Source organism: Cygnus olor, chromosome Z (genome assembly GCF_009769625.2).
Source record: "Cygnus olor isolate bCygOlo1 chromosome Z, bCygOlo1.pri.v2, whole genome shotgun sequence".
NCBI lineage: Eukaryota > Metazoa > Chordata > Aves > Anseriformes > Anatidae > Cygnus > Cygnus olor.
The window spans coordinates 68,121,862-68,133,419 of NC_049198.1; the positions used below are offsets into that span (position 1 = coordinate 68,121,862).

Genomic DNA, 11,558 nt, shown 5'->3' on the forward strand with positions numbered 1-11,558 from the left:
TGCAGCACAATGGATAAAAGTTTTACAGAGAGATGCAAAGAAGGATAGTGAAGTAAACCTGTAGATCTTTAGAACCTAGACTGGCAAAGGATAAAGTATGTATGCGCAGGTTGTTTAAGCAGGAATGAAATATGCCATATTGATCGATGACACTGATATTTCAGCACAGTGTCAGTGAAGTTGGCAATTAATTAGCATCCCACAAGTCTAAAGTAATGTGGGTTATCATTAAAAGTACTGTGAGCTTAAAAAAAAATATATGTATCTTCTTGCAGTGAAAAGGATTATTTACTGGTCCCATTCCCTTTAGATTTTTAAACAACAGCTTTGTTGTTTAATGGATGTATAATAGTAAGCAATGGTGATCACACTGACACAAAATATACACTAGGGATTAATATGTATGCTTTCAAGATGTTCTCACACTGATGGCCCAAGGGAGGCTCTGTTACTGATATTAACAGACATGTCCTGAAAGTAACACTTCAAATTCATTAAATCCAGACTGGATCATACACAATAGCTGGTAAGTTCACTGTGAGCTTCTTCCAGCATTCACCTTGTTTTGCAAACAGTCAGAAATCTTGAAGTTGCTCATACTTCCTGTGCTAGACCTTTTTACCTTTTGTTTGTTATCTGTATAAGCATCTGATGTAAGGTTATATATTTTCTGTAATGAAGAAAAAGTAATTACTGCAAAAAGGAGTTCAAAGTTCAGTATGTAGTCACAGATATGATTAGCAGGAAGTGCGGTAGTATCATCTGTGTCAATGGAAATTGATATGATCCATTTAATTTATGTTTTCTTCTAACCTACACTTGTTGATATAAATTATCTTTGTTCTCCTGTCTTGTGACTAAGTATAACTTAATATTTTTCCTTATCTATGTGTAACTTAACTCCAGCTTAATTCTCAGTTCTGAATCTTCCTTGCCTGCAAATGCATGCACACACATGCATACACCATTACAGATAAATGCATAACCATCTCTATCTGTGTGCATATGTTCTTGCAGAAGATAACTATTAATGTTTGACATACTTTATTAACACTACCTTTCTTTATTTCAGCAATAGTCAAAAAAATCTTTTACCATATTTTATACCATCTACCTACTTCACACTCCTCAGAAGTTTTAGTTACCAGGTGGCTTGGATAGCTGCAAAAGAATTTCATATTTTTGCCATCTAGAATGAACACTCCAGGGGTGCTTGTCTTCCACTGACCCTGTTTACTTTGTGCTTCATGTATTAGGTGAACAAGATAGCAAATGAATTCCCTGCATGCAGAAGTATTGGTATGAAAGTGCTAACCACACAGACTGAGCTCTGAAGATAGCGATCAGAGCACCCAAAAGCCTCTGATCTGAATTCACTCCAAACACCTAACTCACAGACCCCTATAGACTTCCAGTTTTAACTTTGTGCCTAATGAAGTGAAGTTTATCTCTGAAAAGCTTTATCACAGCTGGACATAACTGGCAATAGTTACTTGCAAGAGTACAACATAAGCGGGTAACTAAATGAATCTCAGCAGTTTGTCCTTCTAGGACAAAGCTGAAATGTGCTTTTATAAGTAGTATAATAAAGAATAGTCTTCATCCAGGTCTCCAGACTACACCGCAAAACCGGCATGCAATTTGCCTCTCTGCGTAAAAGTGTCAGAGTGGAAAGAAGAAGCCATGTCAGTCAAGAGCAAGATTCTTCCACAGAGTTAAGAAAGGAGTGTTATGTGCATCATTCATTTGTGGTTAGTCGAACATAACTTACATGCAGCTCCAAAAGAATTTATTGTTCACCCATTTAAGCTTTTAATAGTCAAAGCACAACAGCTATTTATTACTGTGTTACAAAAATGCTAATGCTTACAATTCAGACCATGGAGTTTCTGTTGAGGATTGTTAACGATACAGTAAGATAAACAGAGCCAAATATCTGCTCTTCTTCATGAATGTTAAATGCCTACCCATCTGATTGTCCATGATCTGAGAAGGACAACCCTCCACGATCAGGAGGGGATTACTTGATGAGTTACCACACCTTAAGGTCTTTGCCAGGGGAGTATAGTGTTGTTGCAGCACAGTTAGTGGTGGCTGTTTCTTCTTCCACTTTCTGAGGTACACTCAGTATTATTTTTATGTTTCAAACACCTTATTTGCTAACATAACTGTCTGGTTGGATCATAATTTTACTTATACCATGTTTGCTGAAATCTACGAATCGTTCTCTGTGTATGGGGAGCATTTCTTCTAGGATCTAATCTACATGATTGCACACAGCTGAGCAAAATTTGACTGAAATTTAAGTTGAAAACATCTTAAGCACTAGTCAGATTGTCAAGGCTCAAAGCCACAGGTCAGGCAATGAATTGGGTAATTTTGTCAGTATGCATACGACCAGCTGGACAACAGTCATCTGTCCAGACCTGAGAGAAAGTTACAGGCAGAAGTTATGTAAACAATTTTACAGATACAACTAAAGCCAAGCACAAATTAACCAATCCAGTAAAGGCTTTACAAGGCCTGAGGCACCTTGCAAGGTTTGTCAATGTTACAAAGCCAAGGTCTCAGTCCTACCACTTGGCCTTATCAAGTTGAGTGGGCAAAAAGGCTGAGGCATTTCCTTGCTTGCAGTGCACCTTATTCTGCAAGTGTATCATACAAGCCTTCCTTTGAGTACCTACATTGTGTTGGTGTTGTGTTTTTTTTCTTCTTCTTCTTCTTTTGAAATAGGCTATTGAGTGTGTCTGTTTAGTAGCTATCCTTAAAAAGTCTCTTACCTTTGGTGACTAAACCTGTAAAGTATAGCATTTCGTGAAGGTTAGTTAATTTAATAGGGGCTGTTTTGTCTTCTACTATCCTCAGTTTTAACCTGAAGGCAGGAATAAAAAAAATCTCTTACTTTGGAAGTGTGACTTCCAAACAACCTGTTGTGCTTCTTTGGATGATGTGCTGCTTAAACGCTACCAGCTCATCTCACCTCGTTTTTCTTTCCAAAGCTAATTTACATGTCTTGGAAGTACAAAGACGTATTCTATAAATCCTTTTCAGGTGTTTGGTTCTAAAAATCACGTAAAATTTCTCTGTGCTGTAAAAGCAAAGAATCAATTTGTTCTTAATACAAATTCTAATCAGAGGTGCAGTGGTTCTTTCTCATCTGAGCCATTGTGTTTCTGTGTATGTGAACAAGCTCCATCTATTTGTAACTGCATGCAATAAATGTTAAAAGGAATCTTTTCATTGTCAAGGAACTCTTTTTCTTGAAGATAATACATCATTAAGGTTTGCCTTAAAACACTGATGTGAACAGGAAAGGCAAAAGCCTAGATTTATATCACCTCATGGAGGCCTGGTGCTGTAAACACATCAGTAAGTGTGATTAGCCCTATTTACAGAGTGCATGGTGTTTATCTCTGCATTAGTTATAGCAGGCTTGTGGAGACCCACTGAGAGTGAGAAGAAAAAAAGAAAAAAAGAAAAAAAAGAAAAAAACCTAACATCTTTTACTGTTTTCAGTGGGAAAAGCTGTTTTGTCTCCTCTGATGTCTGGTTGGAAAATGTTAGATAAACGGGTCCTTTGACAAGCCCAATGTTTAGGAAGGAAAATTTGCTTTTTGTTGCTGTTGCTGTTCACAATAGGCTTTCTTATTTTATTTCAAATAAAAACACATGTACCTGCTTTGAAATGGCACTTAAAATTTGTCAGAGTTCTCCTTTTGCTGCAGACTTAACATGTTCCCTTTCCCATCCTCACCCCTACAGGCCCGTGACAGAGGGTTAGACCAAATCGGTGGAGTCATGCTTCACACAGCTGTATCTTGCTGGCAGCCGTTCCTAGGTCTGGCTGTGCTGCTAGTCTTCATGGGCCCCACCATAGGCTGCCCGGCCCGCTGCGAATGCTCGGCCCAGAACAAGTCCGTCAGCTGTCACCGGAGGCGCCTGATGGCCATTCCAGAGGGCATTCCCATTGAGACCAAAATCTTGGACCTCAGCAAGAACCGACTGAAGAGCGTCAACCCTGAGGAGTTCACGTCATACCCCTTGCTGGAGGAGATTGACCTCAGCGACAATATAGTCGCCAATGTGGAGCCTGGAGCCTTCAACAATCTCTTCAACTTGCGCTCCCTGAGGCTGAAAGGAAACCGTCTGAAGCTGGTTCCCCTTGGGGTGTTCACTGGGTTGTCAAACTTAACAAAACTTGATATAAGTGAAAACAAGATTGTCATTTTGCTGGACTACATGTTCCAAGATCTACATAACCTAAAGTCCCTGGAGGTTGGGGACAATGATTTGGTCTATATATCACACAGGGCCTTCAGTGGACTGCTTAGCCTGGAGCAGCTCACCCTGGAGAGATGCAACCTCACAGCTGTACCAACAGAAGCTCTTTCCCACCTCCACAACCTCATTAGTCTGCATCTGAAACAGCTCAACATCAACGCTTTGCCTGCATATGCCTTCAAAAGATTATTTCGCCTGAAAGACCTGGAGATAGACTCCTGGCCCCTCCTCGACATGCTGCCTGCCAACAGCCTGTATGGTCTCAACCTTACTTCTCTCTCCATCACCAACACCAACCTGTCTGCAGTACCTTACTCTGCTTTTAAACATCTGGTTTACCTGACGCATCTAAACCTCTCCTACAACCCTATCAGCACCATTGAAGCAGGCATGCTCTCTGATTTGGTACGCCTGCAGGAGCTCCACATGGTGGGGGCCCAGTTACGTACCATTGAACCACATGCTTTCCAAGGGCTCCGATTCTTACGTGTGCTTAATGTGTCCCAAAACCTGCTAGAAACCCTAGAAGAGAATGTATTTCATTCCCCCAAAGCCCTTGAGATCCTCTGCATTAACAACAATCCTCTGGCCTGTGACTGCCGTCTCCTTTGGATTCTACAGAGGCAACCCACTTTGCAGTTTGGAGGCCAGACACCGATGTGTGCTGGCCCAGACAGTGTCAAGGAGAGGTCGTTCAAGGACTTTCACAGCACAGCTCTCTCCTTTTACTTCACCTGTAAGAAGCCCAAGATACAAGACAAGAAGCTGCAGTACCTGGTAGTGGAGGAAGGGCAGACGGTGCAGCTGATGTGCAATGCTGACGGGGATCCGCAGCCCACCATATCATGGGTTACCCCACGTCGGAGGCTGATCACAACTAAATCAAATGGAAGAGCCACTGTTCTGGGAGACGGCACACTGGAGATTCGATTTGCTCAAGACCAGGACACTGGGATATATGTTTGTATTGCAAGTAATGCAGCTGGGAACGACACCTATTCGGCCTCCCTTACGGTGAAGGGGTTTACTTCAGACCGTTTCCTTTATGCCAACAGGACCCCTATGTATATGACAGACTCCAACGACACCAGTTCCAATGGAACTAATGCGAACACTTTCTCTCTGGACCTTAAGACAATATTGGTGTCCACAGCTATGGGCTGCTTCACATTCCTCGGAGTGGTTTTATTTTGTTTCCTACTTCTTTTTGTGTGGAGTAGAGGGAAAGGCAAACACAAAACCAGCATTGATCTTGAATATGTCCCTCGCAAAAACAATGGTGCTGTAGTTGAAGGGGAGGTTGCTGGACCGCGAAGGTTCAACATGAAAATGATTTGATGGTGTTCTGCTAGCAGTGCTTTTTCTGTGGCATTATAACCAATTAAACCAGCCTGGCATGTGGAATTGCTGGGCAGAAGCAGCTTAATGCAGCTGTCACTGTATCAAAAGGTTACATGGAAATGGAAAGACTATTTGTGGTTGTACAGCAGAGCCTCCAGACCTTGAGGCAGATATGTCAGGGCCTTTCATAGAACTGGTAAATTGTACTAACTGTTTGCATTGCAAATATTGGCATTCTGGGGATATCAGCAATGAACCGTTGGCTCATGCTCATGGACAATTGTTCAACATTTTCTACCACTACAAAAAGAAAAAGGAAAAAAAAAAAGCCTACAGTGTAGGATTTACATACTTAAAGAAAAAGACACATTTGTCTAAAGCATACTCTACAGTGAAATTTGTATCTATAGATCTCATTTGGTAAAGAGCCTTGCATCATACCTTCTAGTTGGTTCAACACCACAAAAATTGTTTTTTTTTGTTGTTTGTTTTTTTTTTAATATACATCTATACTGTGTACATTTTAAAGCAATACAAATGAGAGGTTGTGCTTTTAGATATCCACCAATACTGACCCAAGTGTGATGTCACCCTCCTTTTAACAACCATCTAACCCAAATTAGACTCTTGTAGTTACCAATTAGAAACAACATAAAATATTTTTCTCCTCATGTAGAAGGCCAGAGATGAATAGTTGAGAGCAAAAATGCTCAGCTCTGTTGATCTTCTCTTCATATAAATATAAGGCATGTGCCTAGTTTTGATACAGAATGGAATATTTTTTATATCTGTGATATCACACTGGACCAGTTTACTGTAATGTAGCCCTGGATCGCACCCAGGGAAGGCAACCCACTAGATATTGCTGGCATAGAAGAGTTGAGTTCTACCCTGATGAGAGGGAGCTGTTTTTGTTAGCCTTGTTTTTAATTTCAAAGCTACTGTTAAAATGTCAATCTGTATGGGGCAAAAAGAAAGAAAGTAATACATTCTGCATACTCCTTGGGAAATATGGTCATCTTACTATTTGCAGGAGTGAATTAAAACTTACAAAAGCTTTGCTGCTAGGAAAGAACTCTTCTCCAATGCCAGTAAACTAGGGTTGTCCATGCATAATATGGGGATTATAATACTAAAATAATGTTTAAAACATGATAGCCTCAAAAAGGCTAACATACTGCCAGATACAATGAACCTCTAGCCACTGTCATTCTCATCTTGTATATTTGTAGATAACATATAAACGCAAAGCTAATTTCCAAGAACAGATTACTTAGCTATTCCTGATGCCATTTTAATAACTATGTGGTTATGTTTCTTTCAGGGGCAGTATATTAGAACAAGAGGTGCAAGTTTTTCCAGGTTTTAGAAAGATTTTTTAATGGGGAGAAGACGAAAGTGGAATGTTAGTTCAGTACAAGTAATCTTTTTCTTTGTTTTATGCCTCTAAACAAATCCCCAAAAGGCTCAGAACTGAAGCTTTATTCTTTATTCTTTATTGTAGATTCCACTGTTCTTAATTTGGAACTCTCAGCAATGGGAAGATACGGAGTTGTTCAGCGACCTCTCAATTTTCTAGCAATTATGAGCCATAGGTTTGTTGCTAAGTGGTTGATAACAAATACGATTTATAAATAATCAGAATTAACTGGAGTAAGGATAATAATGACTATGTATGTGTTTAGCCAAAAAGGATACGAAAATGTTGTAAGACAGAACATTCAGATTAATGTGATTTAAGGGCCTGTGTCCAATCTTAAAGTTAAATTTCAGCACTCTGAAACCAAAGTCAGGCTGGCCTGTAATGGGATGCTGGTGCTTCTAAAACCTATTATCCACATTCTTTGGCAGAGATTTTCTAAGCAGGTTAAAAATCTTCCACTGCTATCAAGGGAAATGTGCCAGAAGTTGTACAATCCAGCTGTGCTCCCCAGGTATATCCCTAATAGAGCTGTAGGACCCAGGGCCAAGGCAGTTTTGAGAATCTCTGTTCTTAGTGGCTGATCTTTGGTTGCATCACTGCTCCATTTTAGGTCACCCAATAGAGAAGGATGCAAGGGTTGTTAGAATTTTCTTCACTTTAGCTGGTTTTAAGTTGCGCTTCATTTTGTTGCTTTTTTTTTTTGTGTGTGTTCTGAACTAGACAGCTGGAGATTTATGGAGATGCTTGAGATTAATCCTCTTTGTTCTATGAAGGTTTGTAAAATGTTAACAGGATTGAATAACCCCTGACTAAACACTAACACCAGGGAAATTGTTTTTGCTGATAAAATAACCACCGCACTGAAGCCCAAAACTCTACTGTACCTTAATGTGGGCAGTTAAAGAAACAAATGGGGATAAAACAAAGTGTTTCTGAACTGCCCATTAAAGACATTTGCATGTGCCTTTCCCTTGTAATTGTTATTTTTCAATTAGTAATCTATTATCCCTGCAGTCATTTCATGTTAAATGTTAAAATCAATGTTAAAAGCAAAAATTCTTCTAAATTCTAGACAGTTGCAGCAGATTGCTTCATATTAAATGTCAAAATAATAATTAAAAAAAAAAAATCCTAAAAAAAAATCTAGCAAAAATGTGCTTTTAGGATTAATTATGAATGGCTGAATTCCCCTCTTTCCTTAGAATGGCTCTAAAAACTGATTACATTGTTAGTGTACTGCAAGGATTTCTGAGCAGTAATGTGCTTAGTTACCTGAGTGAAATATGTCCTGGTGATGAAATTACTGCTTGCTCTGGCAGAGCACCACCTTACAGAGCTGTCAGCATTGTGTGTATTGCCCTGAGTTCAGTCAGTATTCAGTTTTTAAGAATCAGTGTTTGCTCCCTGCCTCTAGCTATGTTCTACTTTTTGCAGCCTACTTATTTCACCGTGAACTTGACAAGGCATATGGCATCTCTTAACAGAAATAAGGAGAGCAAGACTCAGAGGCAGGCTTTTATCTTGCTCCCCACAGTCTTGCTCCCCAGATGTGTATTCCTGGGACACATGCTTACTGCAGGGTAAATAGAAGTGCAGTGCCAGGGTCAGACCTAGACAACCACCATTTGGGCAGTTTTTTGTTGGCTGGCTGTTTTTTTAAGAATAAAGGTACTGTAGCTGACTGCATGCCTACTCTGCCTCTAATGTGTTCCCAGTCACTTCTCCATCTGTTCTAGAGATCAAGGAAACTGCAGTTTACTGCAAGGGAGTTGGAGCATATCAGAGGAAAAGAAACCAGCTATGATGAGACATCTGCCGCACATGGCTCCCCTGTCATTTACTCAGATGCAGGTGGACAGTGCATACCTGCCGTTACATGAGGGAACAAAGGGGTTTTCTCTCCTTTTGACTTGTACACTTGCTGCTCCCTCACACTGGCACAAGGCCAAGCCTGGCCTTTCCTGCTGGTCAGCACAACAAGCCTCTGCAGAGCAGCAGTAGTTCTGCAAAAAGGGAGAAAACAGAGAAGGCTGAAACCAGCGGAGCCACTTGAGAAAGCAGGTACACTGTTATCTTTGGCAACAGTTCCTGTAAGTTTTGTGCTAACGTAATGTAAGTTCCCACTAATATATTTTGAAGTCCACTTACACAGATGGATGCTTCGTTCTCTTCCTCTTTCATAACGAATGGATCCTTATCCTTCCAGAGTGAGTTAAAGAGGACACTGCAAGCAATGTCTTAAGAGTTTGCAGTGATAAAAGGGTGACGACGAATAACCAGTGCCCCATTTCAGCCATATGTATAGATTTGGGGCTGCTTCTCCCTTTTTTCTTTGTTCCTTCTTCTTTTCTTGTTAACTTGGGAATATTCTTTTCAGAAAGGCTTAGGTTGTGATATCACCTCCATTAGATTCAGACTGGGGAGGCGGCTTTTGCTTTCTGCTCCCCACTCCTTCACCATTCATACACACTGCCAGTGTCAACAGGGTCAACAGCTCTACACGCAACAGAAATCAGACAGGAGACATTGAGACCCTGGAGAACTGTTGATATGACCTGATGTCAGTAGGCATTTATTTAAGTAAACACTCTTTAATTAGGACAATCCCAAAGTTGATGTCATTCGTACTGCCATTCAATGTTTCCTTTATTTACATGAATGGTATGGTGGTTTATTTTCCTTATTTATTGCAGCATGGTATTGCATCACCTATGACGGTAATAATGATATCATAAAGAAAAGTAAGAAAGTCAAATTGTGCACTCAGCACCACAAATTGTAGTTGAGGTATATGAGACACAGTAAGAAGTCAGCGTTCATATTTAATGCAAAGTCATATCTAACTCTTGTGATTGAAGAAGAAAGTGGTATAGAGGAAATTTGGAATGTAGGCCATGTTGCAAATGAAATACATCAAAGATATGTATAAACAAGCTTTCCTACACCATGCCTAAACATCTGCTTTAGACATTGGTCTTTTCCATAAAAAAAAAAAAAAAAAAAAAAAAAAAAAAAAAAAACTTCAAGATGCAGGATGCCAGAAGACCACATTTAACCCTTAGAAAGATGAAAGATTGGTTGAAAATCCAGTAGAACAATGAGCTTCTGGCTGCTTGGCAGCAGCAGTAGCTTCTAGCAAAGAGAGCTAAGAAACCGCAGTCAGATAGTCATTTTTGTCATATCTGCTACATCATCCTGTGAAAAAGGAGTCCACTAGTCAACAATGAAAGGGCCAACCCTTATTCATTTTTCTTCAGAAAGGGAAACATTCATGTAAATAGGAGACTGTCTGTTCCACCTCCTTCCCCAGCTGTAAAACACACAGCAAGAAGTGAGGAAGGGAAGGCCTATTCTGGCATGGTTGTGTAATTACCTTTTTCCACTGAGTGATCCCAGTTTACCTGGGACTAGCATGATGACTGTGCTCTGTCCATTCCCATCCTCTCAGTTCACAATGCAGCTCGATATGGAGTTGCAGGGAAAGGAATACATGGACAAGCTGTCCGTCCTCCCGCAGCTGTAGCTTTGGTCTTCTCAAATACAAGAACCAGCATAGCCACAGTAACGTCGAAGTTGCAGTCCGCTGCAGCTGATCTGTAGGTTTGCCATAAGGCAGTGTATGGGCTAGCACTGGATACACGCTTTCTGACCTGGTTTCAGTGTCCCAAGTGACCTCCCTTTGCGCTGAAAAGACATAGTATAGAACTAAGGAAAGAAGAACTAAAAAACTATTTCATACAGTAATTTAAATGTTAATTGTCCCTGGAGGAGTTAAAGGAACATCTTTGGAAGAGACAAAAGGCCTGATTGCTGTTGAATCACTGAACAATGAAGGAGATTTTTCAAGTTAGCTGAGCAGTTTGGATACCCTATTCCTATCACCTGTAATGAGAATTATAAACTCTATTCTCATTGGCAGCTTAGAAAAATCACAGCTAGCTGGTTCAGTGATACATGCCACCTTCATGCCACAGTTTTCTAGCTCTGCCCTTCTTCCTTCTCAGTTGCAAATGACAGTAATCCCAAATGAAGATCTTTGGATTCAGTTTAGTTTCACTGTATGCTCCCATGGTTTTTGGAATTTGGATCTCAAAATACGATCGTAAACCCTCTTCAAACCAAAAACAGTAATAAAATAATAAAATAAAAAAAAAAAAAAAAAAAAGAAGAAGAAGCACAAGTAAGCCTCCTCCTTCTAACAAAAGAAACAAGCGTCTGTGAAGTTCTTATTGCTACTGAGATAGATACAAGCCAAAAGCAATCTGCAGGTTGAATGATTCTGAGTCTTTTTTTTATTTTTTCTTTTTCCTTTTTTTTCACTAGAAGCAGGTGGTTGGATATAAGGCCAGCTGAAAATAGAATTCTTTACATATAGCCTCAGCGGAATGAGAAAAGAGCTGGCATAGGCAAGAAAATTGTTATTTCAACTTAAATTTAAGGATACTTTATCCTTCATATTCAAACAGCTCATAGAAGAGTATAAAAGAGCAGACTTTTACCTCATAACTTGATT

The 11,558-nt window shown here is 40.0% G+C and overlaps 1 protein-coding gene across 2 annotated transcripts in view; it reads left to right on the forward strand.

Moving 5' to 3' along the window:
- The window catches only part of LINGO2 (leucine rich repeat and Ig domain containing 2), a 333,518-nt gene extending 322,308 nt beyond the window's left edge, over window positions 1-11,210 (forward strand). For both annotated transcript variants that reach the window (XM_040541525.1, XM_040541526.1), the window contains one exon: window positions 3,763-11,210. In XM_040541525.1, coding sequence (XP_040397459.1) covers window positions 3,763-5,619 — 1,857 coding nt within the window. In that variant the 3' untranslated portion in view covers window positions 5,620-11,210. The remainder of the gene's footprint in view (window positions 1-3,762) is intronic.
- Window positions 11,211-11,558: the final 348 nt, after the last annotated feature.